The sequence below is a fragment of the Helicoverpa armigera genome, chromosome 8 (assembly GCF_030705265.1).
Source record: "Helicoverpa armigera isolate CAAS_96S chromosome 8, ASM3070526v1, whole genome shotgun sequence".
NCBI classification, from domain to species: Eukaryota; Metazoa; Arthropoda; class Insecta; order Lepidoptera; family Noctuidae; genus Helicoverpa; species Helicoverpa armigera.
This window is the reverse complement of record NC_087127.1, coordinates 6455652-6481678: the sequence shown is the minus strand read 5'-3', so window position 1 is coordinate 6481678 and position 26027 is coordinate 6455652. Positions and strand designations below refer to the sequence as shown.

General features: G+C 36.6%; 1 protein-coding gene across 1 annotated transcript; it reads right to left on the bottom strand.

Moving 5' to 3' along the window:
- Positions 1-9033: 9033 nt before the first annotated feature.
- On the bottom strand, positions 9034-23163 carry LOC110375906 (uncharacterized). Its single transcript, XM_021334197.3, has 4 exons — positions 22744-23163; positions 13510-13645; positions 9487-10613; positions 9034-9177 (listed from the first exon to the last, which is right to left on the bottom strand). The coding sequence occupies exons 1-4, from the start codon at positions 22999-23001 to the stop codon at positions 9037-9039; spliced, it is 1662 nt and encodes a 553-aa protein (XP_021189872.3). The 5' UTR covers positions 23002-23163; the 3' UTR covers positions 9034-9036.
- Positions 23164-26027: the final 2864 nt, after the last annotated feature.

The following is a 26027-nucleotide window of genomic DNA, read 5'->3' as shown; positions in this document are numbered from 1 at the left end:
AGTAGGCCACAAAACTTTCTTCGTTTGTATTATCAATTTAGAATGTCACCAGGTATCACAGTCAAAGTTATTGAAATTTGTAACTCACAGGATAAGCAGGAACATTGTAGAAACTTCAAAACGACAGAAGGTAGGTTATGTCGTTACAGGTTACAGGCACAAGACACACACGGCACTATGACACTGAGCGGGTAATTTCCCGAATTTTCCGAATTTCACTCAGCACTCACTTATCACTCACTTTAGCAGCAGGATTCAGAGCTAGGTTGCGTGAATACGGTGTGGAAAGACTTAAGGTTTCTTCTTATTAAAACTATAGCACAACTCTGAGGAAAACGAAGCGAAAACGGCGAAGGTCACAGTGAATATTTTGCAATTCAGAGTTCAGGGTAAGTATTTTGGAGTTCACCTTTTATTTCGCACACGTAACAATCACAGAAGGTCACACACTACGTGGTTTTAGATTTAGTAGAACGGAGACGTATCGCAGGGGACCTTGAAGATCCCACCGCTGCCACCAAAAATGTTACGCGGACCGGCGTGGTAAGGTTTTTAAAAAAAGGCGAATTTGAACGACCTCGAAAATATTTATTAACGAAATTAGCATACAAGCAATTCAGAGGGAGGTCGGAGGTGAACTGACTATGGGAGGTTTGGAAGGATGGGCGTGGGAGTAAGAATATGCTGACTTAGCAGCTGACAAGAGTGAAAGGGGTAAAGTGGGCACTATTCCTAGGGGAGACCGGGTGTAACAGTGCGTTGCCTACTAATGTTGAATTTACTACTTTCAGTTGAGAATTTTTGCTATTGTTTATTTTGTATGTAAATTGCGTTAAAATACAAAATGTGCACATTGAACATGTTTTTGAAGCGCCCTTGGTAATTATGACGAATTTAATTTGCATTTTACACAAAACTTGTTAAATGTTGAAGGCTTCAAGGAACTGCCGACGACAATGTAATTATGTTATTATGTGGAATTACGGAGCTGTGAGGGTGAACTTCTGAGTAATATCTGCAGGAGACAATTGGCGGGTCGGCGTGCGGCGCGGGCGCACGTCGCGTCGTCGCCTGCGCGGGAGTCGGGACGTGCCACATCACTCATTAGCGTTTTTGCTTTAATTAACTACATGACGTGTTCAGAACTTAAATTAAATATGAAACATGTAAATAAATGTGTCTTTTCCCATTAAAACTCGAAACGCAGGTATTTCGAAATCGCCTTTAATGACAGGGCTAACATTTTATTTGCACATTAAGTACCTACTTCTGAAAAACGGAGAAGATTGACGCATGTATGGGATATAAAAATACTTAAAATATCTGCACGCTTAGTTGAGAGAACATAATTACGCTATCTATAGTTAGTGACACAAAAATTGTCTGAGGTCTATTTATAAAAAATCTAGATTTTATGGTAGTGGAATTACTTAACATAATATCGATTTCATAGCCAAATCACCATATCTACTAGTTTCCCGAGGTCCTTGATAAACGAGCTTCCTTAAATGATTTCACTTCACTTCAGCTCAATATGGAATATTCTTCTTATCATGAATTTAATCTTCGTAAGAGCTGAGATTGCATCCAGTCAACCAGGGTCCCCTATATCATTTACTTATAATTTACTACTCTACTACTTAAAAGATGTAATGTGCAACTTCTCTCATACTCCACATTGAACTTTATTCCAACAGCATAAGTTAGAAATTAGCATGTGTGGTTACTTTTTAAAATATTTCCTTACGAAATAAATAAATAGTCTTCTGTCATTTTATGCAAGGAAGATAATTTAGCAGTGCAACAGGAGACATTTGGAATTCAGCGCGAAAGCGACTCATGTCTGCGTCGTAAATCAATCATTGATTGAATTTTATGATAGGTTCTAGGTAGGGTAAACTGGGTACAGTTGTGCCAGGGTACGGTAGTGACATTCGCAATTGTAACGAAACTATACGTAATACGGGGGAGGGGTGTGAGGGAGAAAGACGTGGCTCACAAGCCTAAACACGTTCCCCAATATTGCGTTAGCCGGCGCAGGACGTTGACGTAAGCAGGAGCCCACATTGCTTTTCAACAATCAAAAGTAAGTATTTTTGTGCGATTTCTTCCCCTAATTTCTGTTATTTTTATACAGATAGATTATCTTGTTATTTTTTTCTTTAAAAGTTGGACATTAAGATTTAATTACAAGTGACTTTTTTTTACGAAAAGTATTTGGCAAAATCATGGCGATTTTTTGTTTTCAAAATGATGCGTTGAGTACTGTTGTGACAATTTTTTTGGGTACGGTTGTGACGAATATCTATACATATAATAAATCTCATATTAATATTTTTTGCTTTTAGATGACCAGAATACGTTTGTGGAAGACCGAAAGAGCGCAGTGTGATATAAAAAATATAAAGATGCCGATGAAGAAGCGAAACAAGGGATTTCGTACGTGTAGCTCAAGCTACAAGCCTTTCCACAGCTACAAGTTTTAACAGAGTAAATGTTGTTTTGTTGATTATTAAAACTATGTTTGTAAGCTTATTAAGTTAAAAATTTCTACAATAAAATATATTACAGACCATTTTGATATATGTTTATGCGTGTCATAACCGCCCTTGGTATGTGGCCGGTTGTGACACTTTCCCATTTTTTTTTAAATTGATCTTATGAGTAATACATTGTATTAAGGAACAATATATTAGTGTTTTTACGTACACAAATGTCCAAATTGCGATACAAGTTCCTTTTCTGGGAGCTAATTAGTAAAATAACAAAATTATTGGTCATCAAACGAAAATTGGCACAACTGTACCCAGTCTACCCTACTTGCTTTTGTGATACCTTCACACGAATATAAGTACCCACTTACTGTAAAGGGGTATTTGATACGTTGGTAATTTCATTCGTTCATATAAATTAAACGATGACATGGATAACACTGTCGGTTTTAAGTAATGATTTCAGAAGTAAAATCCACACGACGGACACCAGATTTTACGAAATTTTCGACAGAATTTTTACCAAGGTAAGTATATAATTTAACTTGATTACAATTTTTTTATAGAATCTTGCTTCAACCAGCCAAGTTCTCCAACTTGATAAAATATCTACGATCGTAGCTTAGTCTATTAATCTAACACAAAAACAGCTCGGAAATAGATAGGGCCACCTATCTCGCCATACCTCGATCAATACAGGGCTTACCAGGCATTCATCAACGATGACTGACACTCCATTAATGTACTAACTCCACGGGTTTCCCGACCATTTTAATGACCGCCAGATGAAACTTCACAAATGATTAGCTTGTTAATAATGCAAGACGGTAAGCCCATCAATTTTCTAATACCATTCTGGATGTAATTGCTATCAGGAACGACAATGTATAGCTCGTTGTCGTCAAATAAGGCTGAGTAGGTCTTAAATCTTGATGGCCAACATTAATTTCTCCTTAATGTTTTATTGAAAAGCTTGTTTTCGTACTTCTTTCGCGTACGTAACAACGCCTATTTCTATTCGATTGAATTCGCAGTGATGTCGCTTAATGACGTGACTGTAGCGAGTGTGTCTGTAGCTTTATAGTGAATCACTGCTACCCATTCCACTGACCCTAAGTGTGCATCGGCACACAAGAAGCTTGGCCCATGCTAATGCACCGAAATGACATCACTAAAAGCATCGTAATTGTAATGGCCACCACTGACACCGCACTATCTTTCATCGCGCGCAGTAAGTGGACTGATGCTATCGACTGCTGGACAATGAGGCACATCACTACCGCCTCTTTCATTATCGATATATTGCTAGTATTGTTTCACATATCGATCTTATCATTTATTTATTTGTGTATTTGACTATCGACAGATTCACATTCCTATTTATCATTAACTTGTTTGATACAGAGAAAATGAATAGTCTAACGAATGAGTCCCTTTAGATATGGTACTTGAAAGCTATTTTCGTAATTCGAAATGATAGTCTATCGCGTTCATGTCTGACTTCTAATTTATGTAAGATCTCACCGTCTAACCAACCGTTCGAGTCGCATGATTGACGGGTGTCGAACAAAACACGTTTCGATTCCATAAATGCGGTTCGGGTTGAGTTTGATGATAGCTGTGATGCTGATTACACCAGTTGTACACCCATGATTGATAACTTCCAAGCGAACGTCACCTAAGCTAGCGCACCATCTGTTATTTACTTTTGTACACTTATTTCTACCATCCACCTTGAAACCGCAACAAGAATCGAGACGAATTAAACTCTGCAATATATACAAATATAAATCATCTCAGAGTTCAGTCCTAAACAAACAAAGTAAATTAAATATAATATTTTAAATTCAATCGTAGTTTTATCGTGCATCTGGAAAAGTAACGAGTATTTAATTTTTGCGGCATCGGGAGCGGCAATAAAAACGTTTCGCTATTGAATGGGAGCGCGTAGGTAGGCGGTAGTAATTGATTACCGTGGCGAACACGATATCAGCTTATCGGTGCATCGGAACGTACGCACAATGTCCAATAAACTAGGTGATGTTATCTGTCGTTGTAAATGAATCAGTTCAGCTCAGCTCGAAACTCTAGACGAGGGATGAGGTGACGGCTATACTCGCTAAAATACTATAGACAGCCAGTTAATCTTATTGTTCTGTTGAGTTTATTCCTGACCTTTGCCTGAATGTATTTCGTATCCAGTTGCATGAACGGTCGTTACGAATCACTGAGTAGCTGAATAATGTGTACTTAGTGATTCTGATGTTTCTTTAGTAGGTACTTGTACGAAGGGATCGCAATTTATGCACCTTCGTGTATCGTAATAATGTTAAGAAAATTCTTAACTGCTCCATAATGTATGTCCACTTTTATCGGACCACCTTATAAAAAGTTAATATGTCCCTAAATACTTTTGACTTTGAGGCCTTAATTCAATAAAATAAATTAATATCTGAATGTGAAGATAAAGTGATCGTTAAACAGAAATAAATTCCTGCAGCTTTAGCGACATTTAAATCGCACTTCGACTGAAATGGTTTTTATGTTGATTATCGTGATTTTTAGTGTTAATTTACATTCTGGAGGTGAACATGGTAATAGCTTGTTGCTCGTGTAAGGATATTTGTTTGGCGGCGGGCTCCGGCCGGCCGAGGTGCGTAAACTGTAATCCTAGAGACAGATACGAGGGCATTACGCAAGCCTGGGTTTGCCTACATATGGTGTTCGCCACAACTGCGTGGTTTTACGATTAGATACGGAAAAAATGGTCCACTAAATCCTTTTTGTTATATTTTGTTATCTCTTGAATTCAAGACTTAATACTTTACACCCACCTAAGTTCACGTAACAGCATTTTGCACTGAATAATAAGAAGATTGTACTGAACGAGAAATATCTTACATTTCCAATCTGGCAAATATATTTTTTAGGCTTTAGTGAACTTTGATAAAGATGTGATGCGTGATGGCTTGGGTGGCAATTTACATGAAAATGCTTCAGAGAATCGGTCCTTTACGTATGGGCATTTACCGTTTAGTCTTGTCACAGACTGTAGCGTCACGTACCATCTAGATAATGCGGTATGTGAGGACTCGCCATTATAACCACATTACCGATTTATTTCGTCACACACGACTACACTCGGACGTTATTTTTTTGCTCCACTGAACACAGCTACGCAATATGGTCGATCATTTACGCAAAATTATTGTGATTTAACTTTAACTTAGTTGTAGATTTGCAAATCTTTAGACAGAAGCGTAAAATATGTTATTTTATTATCTGTTTTATTGTTAAACTTTGTAACCTACAAATATTTACAGAATTTTTATTATTGCCGTCTTTTTGAATGCTTTCCGGCAGATATAGGTAACTCTCCTACTATAAGCCAGGGTTTCCAGAAAATATGAGACCACCTTCAATTTCAAAGTGAGTAAATAAAAGCGCACAGATTCTTGCTAGTCAGGTCCTTATTGTGTGCTAATAACTACATATTGCAATCCCCATAATCCTTCCATTAAGTTTGTTGTTTCATGGAAATATTCCTTTTAGTTCTCATAGTGGAAACAAGTCAGGGTCTGCAAGATGAGATGCAGTATTTAATACCCATCGGAAGTATTAGCGTTAATATGGACCAGTTCTTGTTATGACTATAAGAAACTCCCTCGATTTTATAACAGAATAATCTTCAATCTTATACCTGCTTCAGATCACGAAGAGATGTCGGGAACAGATGAAGTTTTCTGTACGCTGAACATTTAAATTTTATATTCAAGGATCTAAATCAAAGCCTTCAACTCTGTTTATGGCCAATCCGTGCCTCTGCACTATCAATCCTCCATCATATCTGACGGATGCCTTCATAGCACTCCTTATAAATATGTAAGAAGTACTTTTTGTAAACATTGCGAACCACGTGCTGTAGGCGTAGGCTAAGCTCTATATATTTTATCTTTCCATACTTGAAATCTCCGGTGTTTTGCATAATACATGCATTTGATCGTGTGGAGCTTAGTGCTTGTATAAAGGACATTGTTCAATTTTGGCCTAAGAACCGATGTGAATATAAATTATACTATAATTTTTATTTATTTTTATATTGTTTAAAACATATTTTAGTATTCCACGGACACTTCAAATAAATAAATTCCAAATAAAAAGTAGGGTCACAATTATTGATGCCTTATAAAATGTTTCCGTCAGCCAGTGCTGCCAGTTTCGGAAGATTTCGCAATTTCGGTAAATACGGATCGAATTGAGAACCTCCTTTCCGAAATCGGTTATTAAAATTAGTTGGTAACACTTTATTCATTTAAATACCTAAACTGACTAGCTAGAAAAATACTAGTATTCTATATTTTTTTAAGCGAAATCGCGAATTTCTAGCTTGGCATTCGAGTATTAAGCCCCCAGCACACATTGGCCTGTGTTGGGCCAACCTTTGCGATGCACAAATGTAGTGCCACGATCAAATAGTGTTAACACATTGGAGCATGGCTCATTGCTGCCTGGCAAACCACTTGCGATGGACGTCGAAGTAATTAAGGCTGCGGCTATTTATCTGTACACTATCTACTATATGTATATATTTATATTATACTACACTACTATCATCATCATCCTCCTGCCCTTATCCCAATTTTATTTGGGGTCGGCGCAGCATGTTTTCTTCTTCCATACACTTCTATCTTTAATACGCAATCTAATCGTATTATACTACACTACTATATTTACTACTATATTCATTTTTACACGCAACACAAAAGTGTACTATTCTCAGCGGTCGGTGACGAACTAAACATTGGCCGAATGTGTAAACACCACACGCCAAGCTGGGCCACGATTCCTTTGATGTGTGCCCAAAAAACCTCGCCGAATGCGCGCCAACCTTGACAAATGTCCACCAACATGCACCAATACCCCGTGTACACATTGGTGATGGCGTGTATTGGGCACGCTTGGGCCAATGTGTACTGGGGGCTTTATACTTTCGTAATTGGCAACACTGGTGTACTTCAGTCAGTTTGCTAGTAGTCAGTTTGATTAGAATATAATTATGTCAATGGTTTGATTGCTTTGCAACTATCGTTTCTTTGTGATTTTCTATGCGTTTCATGGTTTTATTCTAACAACTTTGGCTTGATTACGGACTCCGATTAGATTGCGTACTTGGTAGACTCGGCTGTGTGTAAAGGAAAAGGATTTTCCTGGCATTTTCGGATATTGCTCTGTCTGTGATCGAATTTAGTTGTATTATAATTACAACAATGGATGCAGAATATAGTTTATATTGTGTGAATTGTGGATCTGCTGGAGGTTCTTTGGTATTAGAAAACGAAGAAATACTTCGTTGCATACAACAATGGATAAGCTGGGCGAGATACCAAAATTCAATTGAACCCCCTGCACAGTTCTTAGATAATATATTATTGAGAAATATTGATGATTAAAAACCTTTAATTGAATATAAATATTGTTTTTATTACACATCTTCGAAAACCTCTTTCATTGTTATTGGTAAACCTTACTTTAACTGTTAAATTATTTTGTGTGGTAATGATATTTTTAGTATGGTCTGTCTGTGCCTTCTTGGTTCCGGACCTTCAGTGCCTTCAGTGCCTTCTTGGACCGCGGGTTATATTAAGAAACGTAACGTTGAAAGCAAAAGCGTTTAGGTAGTTGATTTTCATAAAAATTCTAAGCATTTATGAAAACTAGCCACACGCCCCGTCTTCGCACGGTGGCAATGTAAAACCTTAGTGTACAAACCTTCCTCTTGACCTACTCTATCTATTAAAAAAAATCGCACCCAAATCTAAGCATTCATAGGGACAGACAGAAAATGCAACTTTGTAAAATGATAATTGTCAAAGAATTATCTTAAACTTGACTAGGTAGTATCTTTTTTCCTAGTATCTAATAGAGTAGTCTTTTCCTAGATCTAGAAGAGAACATAGAGCTGTACATAGTATTGTTGATATTTTGTATAGTGTAGTTTGATAATACTACTCTGATATTTCACGCAAGCTTGGTTATTTTTTATTTATAACCTCAAAATATTAACTTTTTTCGTAATTATTTTAGTTTCCTGAAGTGTCCGTTCGTGAAAACTTATTTCATAGGATTCCATATAATTTTAAGAGTTTATAGAAGTCACTTTAAATTCGAACGGTTCTTAGGCAGAACATGTATGGAGCCGGAACAATGTCCTTTATGGACATCTATTTGTTATTGTATAGTGATTTTATATGTTTGCTTACAAATGGACAATTTAGAATATAATCTGTTTAAATGTAGGTATATAAAGGGATATAAGAAAAAAGTGGAGTTTTGGCTATAGTTAGGTACCTACTAATGTTTAGGATGTGTTTATAACTTATGAAATCAATTGCTTTATATTATATCCAAAATTCAAATCGTGAATAGATGCTAGAAAAACTATCTGTCAACTTGGAGTGTTAATTATGTTTTGTGGTAAAAAGCTAATGGTGGTTACTCCTAGGTCCCTAACATAAGATTTAACATAAAAATGAAACGACAATTCTCAGATAATATTTATTCCGGTGCAGATGGCGTCAGCGAGGGCGCGCGTGAGTCGGCGTCGCAGGCGCAGCGCGGCGCGGTCGATGCGCGCGCGCCGCCCGTACCGTGCACACTCGCCCACCACCGTCGTGTTGCACGACTCCTGCAAACGTGATTATAACCTCACAACATGCCCTTATTTATTAGAGAAATATTTGAAAACGTGAGCTAAATATCCCTCGGTATTACCAGTACAGTTATACTAGCCACGATCCGGGAATTCACTGGCGAAGTTGTACAAAGTTGCAGCCGGCTATTGTAATGCCGCAATTACACGTATTTGTATGGCACTTTAGGTCTTGGCCATGTGTAGAGTAAATGAGTTTTGAAATTACACCGTACACTCAGTTCTGGCTTCAATAGAAAATTATTATGACAGAGACAAAGCTTAACCAATAATTTCAGTTCTCACCTTGTAATGATTGAGCTGCACTTCTTTAAAGGGCGCTGACCAGCCAACGGACCCTGACGCCCCGAGGCTTTTCAAAGGGTAATGGTTGAATGCCGTTAACACCTTTTTAGTCAACATCCAACTCTTGCTGTAGAATCCTATAGGACTGATCATCGCCGAACTCACAATATGTTCAGCTAGTTTAGGCGTAGGCAGTTCAGTGCCACATCTAGATTTGTACTTTTTATATAGCACTTCATCTTCACTATCGTCTATGACTTCATTGCTTATATTATTTGAATCTAATACTAATTCTATTTCATCTATTTCTAAATTTATAGGTTTTGTAATCCGAACATCGTCTCTTTTGATGTAAATTTTACTTTTAACTCCTCTGCTGTTCATGCTGTATTTTCTAATGTCTTGCATAAAGTCAAAGAAAAATACATTTTGTATCATAATAGAGGAGCGTCCTGAAGAATTCCAACCGTAACCATTTAGACGGTTAAGTAGCTCAGGCCAAGTGTCTGCAATTTTTGGCAAAATTATCTCATCTATGTCAAGTGGCACTATATATTCAGATTCCTTAATATTTCTATATAAACAATCATTATAAGTTAAAATGTGATCTCTCCTGCGCTGCCAAAGAGACCTTCCTGACTTATGCTTAATAGGAACATGGAACAGTCTAACGAGACCCTTATCTTGATAGTGCAGCAGAACTTTCTTTGTCTTCTCTGCGACTTCATCTACATAAATATCTATCAAATCGACGCCAAGTATTTTATTGGTTTCTATCCATTCTACTAAGCTTTGTGATATGTCTTTATCGAAGTTCAAGTCTTTGACGCAAATCGTGAACAATCTTGTTCTGTTATTTTTTTCCGTGGTGGGGTTCAATTCGAAGGCATTAGTAGGGTCATCGCAAGGTTCAGTTACGACTGACACAACGGAGGGGCCATAAAGAGGTTCCGTCAGAGGACATGACAGTAGTAATGGCGTATCAACTTCTGACAACGTTATGTCCCATTTGTGCCACCAGATTTCCAAAGGCTTCGCTGCAACAACCTCGACGGTGTCTTCTATCAGATTTCCGTTTCTTGAACGCGTCTGGCAGAAAAGTGTGTCTTCAGTTGAATAGTTGCGACCTGTCAAAGCAATAAAATATTAAAAAAATAAATATACCAACAAGTCCGACGGTCTCGAATTGATTCTGAGGATGGAGCAGGCGGAGATAAATATAATAATTATTATGAGAAAATAAAATGATTCCTACAGTTAAGTGAGATGTTAGTGAACGGAAAGTGCTCGCCGGCACCGTTTCAACCATCTTCCCGACACTCATAATTTTTATATAGAGAAACTCCATTACTTGGACTTATATAATAGTAATTTGTTGAAATGATTTCCTCGGGTACACTTGCGGTGCTTTGCGAGGAACTGTCATTAAAACGGTGCTTCAATTACAGGCTTGCCTGATCAGGATGGAACGCCTTCCTACTGGATACGGCGAGAAAAGCAATTCCTTTTTTGTACTAACGTTTTTATGTGGTGCATCCATTTTTACTGTTATTTTCCTGTGATGCAGTTCTACTAAGGTTTTATTTTATTTAGTTTTGTTGTGATTATTCCTGTTAGATGGCATAACAACATCAATTTCAAAAGCATTTTAATGCTTCTTTGTATATTAACTTGATACTATCATAAATATGCAATATATGGGATAAATAGGCTATATGGTCACTAAGCCTTGCCTTATCATCGGTAAATATGTTTAGATAGTTTAGTATTAATTAATTATCAGCACGTCCCAAGATCCCTGAAAGACATCATCTAATCATAAATAAAAGAAGCCACGGAAAACCGTTTACTACTCGTAAATATGAACAGTAAAGTAATTTCTAAGAGTTAAGTGTTACCTGTAAGTAATTTCAAAATACAACAGACAAATAAGAAGTTAGTGGAAAGCCTGAATTTAACAGGCACGTTTATTTTCAACCGAAAAAGGGAGCTATAAAATCGACAAACAATCTTTCCAAACCAAACACAAAACGTAAAAGCGAAAGGCAGCGGGAAGGGCCAGTGTTTAATCCGTCTCTCATTCCTCACCACAACATAGGAGTTGGGTGGGTTTATCTCGGCCGGGAAGGAATTTACACGACGCGTACGCTCGCCTCCAGTGACAAATGAGTGTGAGCTTATCGGCTCTCGCGCACTGTCGCCGGCCGCGCACTTTCCATCCCAGCTTTTGTTACTCTTAATCCTTTAATGTGTTACAAAAATACAACTACAAACTGTACTTGATACTTGCACCATTTTAATGAGACATCCTACGTGACTTATTGGTAGCACACATTATATTAAAAGGAAAAAATCTCTGCCTTGATTAAGTTGCGAACGTAGTCGCTTTTTGTTTTGTATGCAGAGAAAATAAAGACTCTCGATCGGCTATCACAGACTCCGGTAATTATGGCGTTGGTTTATCAGTACTTGAGATTTCCCTGATGTCTTTATTGACCGAGATTATTTTGTTTACCTGGCTTTTATTTATTTTTAAAGTAAAAGTGGACGAAGCAAAAATCTTTTATAAGTTGTACATTTGCGTTAATCTCGAGTGGTAAGATTTTGTAAGTTTTGACACCGTAGTTTTGAGAAAATGGTCGAAGCTTGTAAAAAGATAATAAAAAGTATAAACACCCAAGGTGTGAAATTATAGGGCCCGTCAAATAAATTTTGCATTGTCCAATATATTCGCGCATGTATATTTATGTCATAAAATTTTATGCAGTCAATTTTATTTTAAAATTGATTCCCAAGAAACTAGAGTTGTTTGCATATTCCAATATGTGTTTAGGGTAAATTTATATAATCGTGTGGAATCGTTAGGGAGGACCGCATGAGTAGGAAGAATATAATTACAGGCGCAAGCGCAGCCCGGCCGGGGGACGGGTGGACGGGAGCGCTCGCGGCGACGCGCGTGCGATCCGCTACAAACAAATATAACTTAATTGCTGATTAAGTTTATGTATAAAATTAAAACTTTAAAATACAAGAAGTTCTTGATGCGCCCGTCTGGTTGAAGAGTAGGTGATTGCATCTTATAAACTTGAAGGAATGCAAAATCAGAGAGAAAATCTCAAACTAAATAAATACGGTTAGAAAATACTTGATTTCTTCTACATCTTTTGAGTTCATTTACATACCTTAACGTATCTTATATCATAAACTGCTAAGCAGCTTGATTGCAAGTTGTTCTAAACCAGTTTTCAGTACTAAGTGTATAGAAGCTAATTGCGTAAAAATGGCAACGCGGTAGAACTTGAATAATTCATGTAACGAACGTAAGTTTTAATTAAATGTCACTAACCCTTTGCATGTGATGTGCTGTCAATTATATAGAGGCGCTAATGTTCGCTGCGGGGTTCGTACAATGTTGCAGGAAGATGATCACAAATGAGATGGACCGTATACGTAATATGTTCGCAGTTTGCTAGTTATTATTTAAGTGCCGGGTAGCGGTTATGTAACTTGGTGAGTTAGTGCTTAAGTACATGGCTTGCTTAACGATTTGGTTATTTTCTTTTAAACATTCCTATCTTCAAACATGGTTTTATTTACGTGTTTAGTTATTGTTACAGTATTGCAAGATTTTGTTACAGGGAAAAACGATCCATTATTTTAATCATAGATCGACAGATGGCGTTGCATGTCATATGAGTTTGTGAGAGTATGTTTTATTTTATACAAAAGATAAAGTGCGGTTAGTTAAAATTCAAACGTTGTATTCAGGTGTTTTAGTAAACACAGGCTTCACCTTAGGTAATAGCAGTATATCTGACAACCCTATTGAGAGTGGCTTCTTATTGATAGTTGTACATTAAATAATCTGTGGTTGTACGAACAAGGCATAAGAACACTAATATATAGAACCTATTTGTCTTTACATTGAAGACTCGCAGACACTCATCTAAACCCTTGAAAGCTTGATGCTATTTACTGAGCTAAGTTTGTACCTAATAACAGAAAAAGACATTGTTGCCGTACCGTGGAAGGTAGCTAGAATCCTGACGTAGCGTTGCGCAGCCCGTTCATCGTAGTACGCTGCGTATAGTGAAACGCGCGTGCCGGCGACGCGCTGCCACTCTTGCGCAGCGCGCCCTCCACCAGGCCAGCTGCGGTCCTGAAAATATTCAACGATTTTAAAATTTTAATAAAACTACTTTTACGGATTTTATCGCGGTTATATTAATATTACTAGCTTCCGGGCGTGGCTTCGCCCACGTGTTGTTTTTATAAAAAGTAGCCTTTGTTTTAATACTAGGTATCACCAGGTAGATATCTACATACCTCAACCAAATCGGTTCAAGCGTTTTTGCGTGAAAGAATAACAAATATACATCCATACATGCTCATAAAGTTTCAGATTTATAATATTAGATGGATTATTTAATTTACGACTTTTCGAGAAGGTGGCTGGAGTCGATGGATGGCGTACCACCTGCGAGACCCCATCGTAGAAACTATAAAATCCAAATCCAAGCCGAAAATTGCTAGACCTAAGGATACAGTGAGCTCATTCTGCGTGAATCGGATTGTCAATAATCAACAAAATGTAGGGTAGCTGTTTGTAACTAAAATATCAAGACGACCAACACCTTAGTCTGCCCGTGACCATGGATGCTGTAAATGATCCGAAACGTCGGGATTAAATAATATTAATGTAATCGCGATAAAATCCGTAAAAGTAGTTTATTTTTATTAAATGTCTAATATTCGCGAAGTGTCAGAAATCAACTGATTTTTAAATTTACTAATGTGAGAGTGTAAAATATGAATAAGGCTGGGCAGATTCTTCTTTTTGTATCGTGTACGAGAATATAGGATCTACATATTCAGGTAAGACGTTTTTTTTTAAATAAAAAGCACCCAAAATTAGACTTGCATTGATATTGGTATATTGCATTCATGTGCCTGTAAATATACCCATGAGCCAACCAATGCGTCGGTAACGAATTAAGCATTCGAATATGTGACATTGTGACCCAGTCGCGACTCACGCGCACATTGTTAATATTTATGATTTATTACTTCCATATGTACAAATAGGACCGTACACACTTGTCCTATATACAGTTCATTGGTCTATAAGGTAGTGTGGACATAGGTGAAGGAACAAAACCTTTCATGACTTCCTCATAATCTAGTTTGCTTGTATGTAATTATTAATTGGTACATCTAGGTACCGTTAAAGGAGAACTCGTGTTATGACCGGACATAATTTATAAGATCTTTCAGAAATAAATAGTTTATAATTTACCTATTTAATATTATCTATAAGAGAACAATTAATGGCTTGCTTTTCTTCTTATACAAAAAGTTTCTCAGTAATTATTAAATTAATAATTAAGAAAACTTAATTACCATTGGGTACGGATGGAAAGTACTTATCTACTAAGATCGATATAATAATTAATTAATTAAATACCGTAAATACAATTAACCCTGTTGATACTCTAACTACTAAGAACTGTTATGCAATTATTTTTTTGTGCACTACATTATTAAGTTACGTACCTACGAAGTCTCAATCCATGACTTAAATTAGGTAATTAGTAGAATTCGATACTGTCGATCAAAGTGTCTTATTAGTAGTAAGTTACTGGATATTATGGATTTTCCACGGTGTACTTGGAGGCAGCGTTGCTAATCGTAATTAGTTTGTTAGGACCCTGTGGCTTACAAAGTCTTTGGATCGTCCGGTCCGCTGCATTTTTACAAAGTCTTTGGTCCTATGTGCAGTCTAATGCGAGTTTGAGGTGCAGACAGAAGCAAATTAATGTTTTACTCAAATGCAAGGGATAATTGTTTTGCTGCTTACTGTATACTTGTTAGCAATTAGTTTCAATGGATGACGGTGGTTTGTAATTTTAGTATGAGTGTTATTATTTATTTTTTGTAGAAACTGTGGCTTTACTATGTGTTTGAAAATAAGGTTTAATAAACTTACCGTAATGTATAACACTGACGTAGGTATATACTTATTAAATACATACATAGGTATATGTAGCTACATATTTTTAATTTCGATTTAAATTATCTACAAGACTGCTCTTTAGTCATAAACTGATAACAAATATAATAAAATTAAGTAGATACACTGTTTCGCGTTTAATGAATATTGACAGGAAATTGACGAACACCGCTAAGTAATTGACCTTAATTAAGTTACATGAGCACACTATGTTTATGGAAAGCTTTAATGAATTTCTAATATAGATAAGGATACAGTTTGACCATAAAATAATAAAGAATTAAGATTTCTATAAAACTTCTGTGGTTTTAACTCTATATATCGTTCGAAATATGAATTCATGTATCGTTCAGTTTGAAAACGCAAGATGGAATTCCTCCCATAGGTACTATTATTCCATGATACTCAACTTAGTTATGCAAACCTAACAACTATAGACCACGTAACTTGAAGACTGTTTTCGTATAAATACCTACCTTATTTATTTTATAGTTTTGTTTACGTACAAAAAGTACAGAGCTCATTGCAAAATCATTGCAAAGAGCCTAGGTACCTTTTTATATTGAATTGGATCCCACAAAACTATTATTAGTGTATTGTAAACGTAGTCGGTGTGAACAAGACTATAAAATCGTGCAATGTGCGCAGGCGCGTGTGTTCACAACAATTTATTTTATAAACGCGATTGAAACGGATACATAAAATTTAATAGATCCAGATTTCTCAACATTGAAGCTCTATAGAATTATCACAATAAATATTAATGTCCGTATTTTAATCAATTAAAATTGTACATAAGATCAATGCAATGTTTTCTATTGCATGTTCTAACAGAAGAGTTATAAATAGAATATTTTTATTACCCACTCCTATACGATTGGTTTCCTGATTATTGTGAAAGCCCATGATTATAGAATAACGCACTAGTTATTTATTTATGATCTAATTACACGTGAATGCAGCAAGCTTTACTTTTGCATTTGAAAAAGGCTTGTAAAATTAATTTTACGCAATAATAAATTCAATTAATATAAGATTAGAAAATCGTTATAGTTACACGTCGGCCTATGACAATTTTATATAACTATGCTGTTTTAAGTATTTCATGCATCGGCCGATTAGATTTTTTGTAATAAACAATTAAAGAATTATCGAGAAAAGCAACACAAAAACAATAAATGAATTACGTACGGTTTCAAACATAAGCTGCTATGACCGATTGATTTGAGAACATACAACAAAACACTGATATTTGATTTGTTGTATCATTAAACGTTGTCTCACCTTCTCTGAGATAGATGTTTGTCGAAAACTGACAGACGCGATTATTGGCAGTTACACGGCCATTGCAATAAAGTTCGCGGTTCGTTAGTCCGAGATCACCAGCTGTCGGTCCCGCGATAACTTACACAGGCCAATAACTGCATTAAGTGCATATGAAATGTACAGATAATTGCCTTGCATGAAATTAGAATTTAGACCGGGAAGTCATAAAAAATTATGACAAAAATACCTAACTGTCTGGTTGTGAGGTAAACTTCACTGAGCGAAACGATTGTCACCAGGCGTCACTAAACGCAACCAAACTATTCCTAGACACGTTCATCGCCGGACAGGAACAATTATGCATAAATACTCCTCAGACGGTTACGTCTATAGCTAATAAAGCATAGCGAAGAAGTAAGCGCTAAATTATAATAAGCCATAAAGCTGATTTAAGGTTCGCTTCAATTCGACGCAGGGTATCAGTCGGTTTAATTTGCATAAGTCTAAGCTAGCCGTCCCACGGCCGACGCGTGGTTTTACTGCCCCGTACTGATTTATAAGGAGAATGCAACACGCCAACCAGATTGGAACTCTCTCGCGCTTTCAACGTTCAAAAAGAAAAATATTCGTATATTTCCACTAACGATCCGCCGTGTAGGTCCATGGAAGGACCTAGTTAAAGCTATATAACAAAGGCATAAAAACATTTTTATATGGTCATTTCAAATGTCCATTTAAGTCTCGCGTGGTGAACTATAAAAGATTTAATGATTTTGCAGAAAAAAAGAGTGGACTTAATGCTAAAGCTTTGTAAACGGTTAACTACAGATTGTAAAACTAGCAAGATAAATGCATAAGAGATTCCAATTAGTTGTCTTGTCCAAGAGATAAGAAATATTTTTGGTTTAAAATTACATTCACAGATAAATTAAAATGGTTGCATTGCTTTGAAGCTTTTATGATTGTTCCACTGAACTATTGAAGAAATAAATTGATATTCAAATATAGGTCGGGTTTTTCTCTGTGAATACACTGCCACTAGCAGAGAAAGTGTTATTAAAAAGTTCCTTTGTGAGATCACTAACGGTATTCTGAATCATGATACAAAAAGGAATGTAAGGTTTCCTGTCACGTACCACAAGATTGTATGGTTTAGTTCCATGGTTCAGCAATTTAACATCGAGAATGGGATTTTTGAAGCGTTTTTTTGCTATTTGAAATCCGTATGCAAATAAGGTTAACATAAAAGAATTAGAAGATTCAGAAAACGAAGTTTCTCATATAAAAGCTGCAGAAATTAAATGCAATGTTCCAGCTGGATGATTTAATGGTTATTACAAGTACTTACAATATACATAGGTTACAGAGGAAATGGGAATTTACGTTTTGTATTAGCAAAAGGTTTGCATATTGCTGGGTATTTGCGTAATTATACATACAAGCGTCACGCTACTGGGCCTCGAAGATAATTCTATAGATCGCATCAACGTTCTGTTTGAAAAGGTGGCTTTGTAATCATGCGGCTTTCCGACATGCGTTGATATAAGATTAATATAATAATTATTTGATCCAGGAAGAGATTTCCAAAAAATAAGAATCTATCAAGGTAACCTATCAAAAATCTTACAGGACGCTAGAAAAATGAAAATTTTCTTAGTCGGAAGCGCAATAATTATCTAATGTAAGAAAACTTAATTCACTTTCAGTCTTGCAGTTACGTAATTAGGTGCATCTTCGGTGTTGTATAAAAGAAACAGAGAGAGTCATAAAAAGATAATGACGGAATTAAAATGTAATAACACAACGCGAAATACGTTGCGTTATTTCACGCCAACTAAATACCGAACGCGTCTGAAGGCTCCTACGATTTTATTGTACTTGTAACCGTAATAATATGTTATCAGCACATCTTCACACACTCATAACAACACAATAATCAATAAACATATCTACGTGCGGAGAAACAAATAATGAGGTGCGATGTGTAATTCATATTTTAGATCGTCATGTAGGTACTTATTTACGTACATCATGAATGAGCCAATTCTCAGGAATAGATAGAAAACTGTATGAAATATGTAATTAATTTTATTTTCTTTTAAAAAGAGTGTCTATGGAGTTTCTTGCCGGTTCTTCTCCATGAGACCAACTCTTTGGAACTGTGCACCTAACCTTTGACGTTTCGAAAGAGCTTTCATAGGCCTATTTGAAATAAAAAAAACCGGCCAAGTGCGAGTCGGACTCGTGCACGAAGGGTTCCGTAAATTACAGTTAAATCAACCTATCTCAAAAACTATAAGAGATACTTTGATCAAACCAAAAATCGTTGAAAGAGTTAATTAGCATGCATCACCTCTATTTTTTTTAGAATTTTATACCCCGTAGTTATAAAAATAGAGGGGGGGGGGACATACTTTTTACGACTTTGAGAGCTGATATCTCAAAAACCGTTCACTTTAAGAAAAATGTTTTTTAGAAAACTTTATATCATTTTAAAAGACCTTTCCATTGATACCCCACACGGGTATGTACATCGAAAAAAAAATTTCATCCCTCAGTTACATGTATGGGGGGCCCCACCCCCAATTCTTTTTTTTACTATTTAGTGTCATATTTTTGTAGCGGTTCATACAACACATATTCCCATCAAATTTCATCACTGTAGTACTTATAGTTTCCGAGTAAATCGGCTGTGACAGACGGACAGACGGACAGACGGACAGACGGACAGACGGACAGACGGACATGACGAAACTATAAGGGTTCCGTTTTTGCCATTTTGGCTACGGAACCCTAAAAATGAGTTTGAGTTGAATTATTCTGAGGTCTTTAATATAAATTTGTGTCTAGACAGACATTTACGTGACAGAAATGTTCAGGAAGATAGTGATATAATCTCTATTTGTGATCGTCTGAGAGCTTATAAAGATTATGCAGATATAACTGTTCAGTCTAGCTAGACTTAGTTTATGGGAGATTATACGTCGTGTGATGTTTTTTTTGTTTTCAAGAAACTTGTAGAAGGCGCCATGGCTGTGGGAATTCTTACGAGAAAATACTTAACATGTGAAGGAAAGTTTTGGTATTCTGAATAGACCCACATCACAACTTCGCTAGCATTCTTGACTACTCTATCATTCAACATAGGACAAATCAATTTTTAAACAATCGGGACTTAAACGCGATATTGTATATAAAAGTAGGTACGATACGATACCTTTTTATTTTTCCCGCGTTCCAGAAATAATAAATACCGTTCTCAAATCTCGGATGTCCCAAAAAACTAATGGTTTTTGGGACGTCCGAGAGTATTCTGTGTGTTCATCGTATTATGACGTATCGGGAGAATGTCACATCTCAAAAATCTTTTCTATTGATTTCCGAAAAGTTTACCCATAATATTAACAGTTTTTGGATAGACGTGGAAGCACACTTTTTTTTTGTAAAAAGTTACTGGCTATGTAAACTGCACTTGTATTTCGATGTTTAAACTTGTTATAGAAACTTTTTTTTGAATCTGTCAGTAATGGAGAGGCTACAACTTATACGGGTAAAGTAAATGACACCACCTCGGTTAATTATGAAACACGTTTTATAATTGCAATAACGTGGCTTATCACTAGATTAGATTAATCTGATCATTTGGTTCTCGATCCTGCGGCGTATATTAATGGCCGATGTTAATGCTGGCAACTAAAGCGCCAAGAGAATTACTTAAACATTAATTAAGTCCTGGCTAAGATGTATTTTCGAGCAATTTTTTATCCAAAATACGTAATCTGTTTTCTTGGGCCGGTTGAAGAAATTAATCTGTTATTCTGCGATTTAAGAGAGAACCTCTGGGTTCGTAGGTAAATAGAATGGATCTTCATAAGTGTTACTCTGTTAAATGCACATTAAAGTGGTTCTTCTGATTTACTTGCATTTCAATAATCAAGAATTGTAGATCAATAATCTTGATAGAAGGGTGATCAGCTTACTACAAAAGCAAAACTTTATATCGTTTTTTATGTAAAATGCATTTAGTTAAATAATTCGTACATCCTTCCTACGTAATAATTCGTACACGATTGAAGATTTTCATGGTCACGTTCGTAATATTAACCGTCATGCCATATTCTCAATATGCAGATTTAAGCATAGTAAAATATTCTTCGGTCTGAAATGATGCATGCACGAACACGGCCGGGATCCTGCCTATAAGGCGAGTGAAGAGTTACCGACCTCGGCCAATTTACCGGAAATCGTATCTATTTCTATTTATGCATGCAAATATGCCTGGTTACCGTATCGGAACTATGCGAGTATGCGCGGGTACGGGGTATCTACAAGCGATCTGCTTATAATATCTCGCTATAGTAGAGGTATATAGAGCAGCAGCGTGCCACTGGCGGCATACTATTAGAAATGCCCGTAGAGGATATTGATTTCGATTTATTTTCCATTCGTGACCAGCATCGGAATAGATTATCGCTACACAAAACGAGTTGAAATAAAACCATCGCATGCCCGCGCTGCGCGGAGGCTATCTCCGTTTGTGCGATACCACTCGATTCTTATCGTCGACAATTTGTTTATAGCAATCATTTTGTTTAGATGACGTGAGAAATAAGATACGATATGTTCGTGTGTCTATCTGTCCGTAGGTGGACGCGAGCCCTTTTGTATCCTTCACTTCTGTTCTACTGTGTTCATATAAAAGCTTTACAGTTAATGCATGAGAAGGGTGAGTACTGTGGACATGAGCACTTTGTTTGTTAACTGGACATTTAAATTGACATTGCGAAAGTTTCCCGTTACTTACGTCGACATTTTATTTACATTATTAGCCGAGAAAATGTTTACTTTTGAGTCGAGGTTTCATAGCTTTTAAGGCATTAAGATATCGGAGTGCTCATTAAATATTTTGCAGTTTGCTGTTTGCGGTATACTCTAAAAATAGTGTCTGAAGTAGGCGGCGGGAACAGGAAGTTCTGCTGAATACAAAGTAGAAGTGACAATAGATCGTATTTTCTTGGAGATGTGTTTTCTCATCCATTATTGTCTGCGTTATTTGCATACGCGATATGAGGCGTGATGTGGCATTTACTTAAGCTTTAACGGCTTTCTGTAATTAAATCACGTTCGGAATTCACGGTACCGGAATATTTCAGTTATTTTATATGATGACTATTATTTTTTTGAATTAGACGCAATGGGTCTATTTCAACGCGACCGGATTGTGGTTTCCTATGTAAGGGAAACATTTGCTTAAGAGTGCCTGCATACCGCAAACTTTTTTTCGGCCGATAGTTTGTTTGGATTCATAAATCAGTATGTAGACGAATGGTAGTACGCACTTTATGAAGATCAGGTATTTAGCCGGTATCAGAAAATCAAGATATTCTTTACAAAAAAAATTATGCCAACTATCGGGTCAACTGTTGACCAACTGTTTAGACCGCAGGGTGCGAATACTCTCAATGTAATTACAAAAATAGATAAATACTTATTGCCTTTTTAACGTTTCCACAGCCATAATATTTGACGTTGTTCATGTTTATTTGATGATATTTTATCATATTGATGTTAATTGCTGGCAATAGCTTCATTTACAAGTAGTCACCGGATGCTATATATTAAAATTGGTACACAGAAAAAAGTAAAGTTCACTTAACATTTTTCAAGTAATTACGATCGTAAAATTAATCATTAAAATGAGGTTAGTCTCCGAGTGAGCCTCATAAAATATATAAAATAATCTCTTATTTGTGTAAGCGCTTCAGTTATTTTATCCTTATTTTAGCTTCCAGAATTTTATAGATAATATTGAATTTTATGAGCTTAATGTTTTATATGAGAAATATCTTCATATAACATGAAAGCTTAGCTTAGCATAGCCAGTAAATAAATAATTTAATATGCGCTCAGATCTTAATCATCATAGATTTACTTTTAAATAATCGAAGTCATACTTATTCCTAGGTAATAAAGGAACTAACTATGTGCGATAGTTTGGGGAATACAGGCAGGCTGTCACAGGTGAGCGGCGTGGGTCTGTCCATCTCCGCCTGCTTGCCCTCGGAGTACGCCACGATGGTCCTCATGGTGGACATGGCCCGCGCCAGCTCCCCCCGGCCGCTGGACCAGCGCAGCCCCGAGTGCCACTCGCTCACACACGCCAACCAGCTCACGCAGGACACCGTCACTCCCGCCACCAAATACTTCACAACACGCAGCAACTTCCGCCCGTTCACCATCGTACTAATTATGCCATTACGATAATTGATAAAATAGTCTCATTCATGAAGTGTCGGAAGCTTACGTGCGCGTGCGGCGTCGCGTGGTGCTGGCGGGGTCGCGCGCGCGCATGCGCTCTGTTCGCGCTACCATGGCGGACTGCGCGCAATCAGCTGATAGCGTATCAACAATGCGTCGCTTGCAGCTAATCGTTCTAAACGCCGAGACGTGGAAATCTAGTTTCCTATACCAGTTTGTACTTGCGATTTTTCTTTTGCGAGTACGCAACGTGAACGCACTTCTAAACGCGACTAGTTTCGCTATAAAAAGATGAGATTGTTGCAATCTCACGCGGAACAAGAAGTTTTATGGCAGCCCAAGGGACAAGACTCGTTCCATCTAGCCATTTGTTTAATTACCTTAGATCGATTATACACGGCGGGCACAGTAATTATGGATTGACTTATGTCTCCGTGGGACTGCAGATACCGCGGGTGTCGCAGCCATACTCGTCAAGTTCACTCAACTTTATTCATTTAAATATTACCACTGATAGAATCCAGTACTTGAATAAATATTACTGTATTATTCTATTTATACCACATCAGTGAAGGAATAACATTCAATGAGTATCACGAAGTGGTTAAATTAAACTCGTAGGTACAATATTTTATTAATTTCATATGAAGTTAATGAGTTTCCAGGTAATAGCGTGGCCAATATGAAACATCATTAGAGTGCTTGTTAAAATATAAACGAAAATAAACAACACTTTACTAATATTACCTTTTGCTCAAAGCTTCGAATAAAAGTAAACATAAGTTAAATAAAGAATAAGCATGTTCTCAATAATTACACGAGACGGGAGTAGGGCCGCTCGTAAAAGTCGTAAATAACTTACGACAATTTAATAAACACATCAAGTTTTAAACGCTTTTTCAATAGCTTCTGATTACATCTGTAGTATTAATTTGACAAGTGGTACGGCTTCTGTGGCTCATTGTAATTGCTGATCGTGTCCATACGGAGGAACGTCGCTAAACCAGTAATTAACGAGTATTATGAAATCATTTAATGTCGTTTGATGTTAAAGAAAACTATTAAACAAGTCCTCGATGTGAATAAATAGAGACCATTGCTTGTTCTGTTTAATTGTTTATGTTAATTGCAGCATGTGATTATAGGACAGGGGGCCAGGCCAGGAGTGAATGTAGCTTCAGTATCCATAGACACTCTACGTCCGAGGCATATGATATAACATGACTACTAAAGCTTTTCTCGGTAAATAGGTTTCCTTGAGAACACAGAAGGATTTCTTGAGATCTGCTCGTTTAAACAAATATACTTTTTCAGTTTTATAAGTATATACCTCTAGGTGGAGTGCCAATCTCTTCGAGAGCTACTGTGGACTGGCATTGTAAATTGCACTGCTACATATTGCAATTATCTCTATTGGTAATTTGTGTAGTTTTTTTAATCTTAATTTTGTATTCTATGTTTGAAGTCTGTACTATACATACAGCCATTCGCTGTGCTCATGTTTGTCTTAAGAAAAGCACAAAAAAAAAAACACAAATTAAAATCCAACACAATTTTCTTACTTGTGTATTCAAGTAAGAAAATTAAAAATTAATTAAAAATTAAAATTTAAGCATTTCATATGTAAGCCTTTTTACTTTTATTTCTGCATATCAAAATGCTTATTACAGTTTTAAAGATATTTTATAATGCCAAGTTCTATCAAAGGATATTTCTGTAACCCTTTGAGCGTAATCAAGCGCAGCATAAAACGATTTCCTGTGCAATGGCTAACAACAACTTATATTCCCACAACAAGAGCCCTTTAGTTATAAAAAAAGTTAATATTGCATTTTGTGGTTTCAATTCAAGTGCAAAATATAACAATATCGGTTCGCAGAAATGATTGTGTATTAGTAAAGTAAGTAGCCTGATGGATGAAGGTAAATAAAGGTAACACGTTGATGTGGTTAGTCTTTTGTTTTTTTAAAGACAAAGTCATTTCTCAAGCTTCGGAAAGTGATTGATGCCGCATCTTGACATCGGTTGAACTTGACGCGAATGTAATATGAGAGCAGCTTATTGGCTTTTAACTCCTTGGCATTCAGAGGGTATATTTTTAAAACCTTTATTTATTTATTTGCACTCTAGAGGACGTATTATGATTTCTATGACAAAACTTTTTGCTAACACAATATCTTACACAATCGCAATAAATATGAAGCACGCGCACGATGCTGAGTGCTAGTGTCGCAGCTACAACGCATGCGCTATTGAAATGCAGGCTTTATCGGCGCGCGCGCATCTCGTTCGTTAGTCGCATGTGCGGACGCCGTCTATTGAACCCAGGATCGGCGTTAGAGAGGCAATAACCAGCCGAGCTTGGTGTTCCCACTTTTATTTCACTTGCAAATGCTTCTCGAACTTTAACATGCAACTTATAATGAAAGTTTCTCATTAGTGTTCCACTCTTTAGCACAACATGTGAAACCGAGAGGCGCGATATGCTAAATATTTTACTGTGCACTAAACTTGTGTTGACGTGTTTATTTTCTGTTTGAATGTGTTACTGAAGAGAATGACGCTATGCAAATGAGATTTAATAGCGAATTAGTTGAAAACACAAGGCTTGTTTAGACTTAAAATATTACTTAGATAATATTCAACTAATGTGCAGTTGCCTGATACGATAAAGATAAAATAAAATCACAAATGTAATTTAATTCTATGGTAGGCCTAACTTAAGATAACTCAAGAAATAAAGAAAATTTAAAGCTCTCCCAATGCGTATTAAGTGGATTAGATGTTAACTAGTCTATAAAATATAAAACAAGAAAATAAAACGTTCGTACAAAGTTTCTCTAAGCATTACCTGTCTATCGCGGGCTTTACGAGGGGCTCCTTTTAGATCGAAGTTTTATTTAAAGGCTGGTGTACAATAGATGCATTGGTGGTGTAGTGCAGAGTCGTGGGTGCTCGGTTCATTGTTAAAAATGTATTTAATTGGCGTCGTGTGTTGCAAATTGTT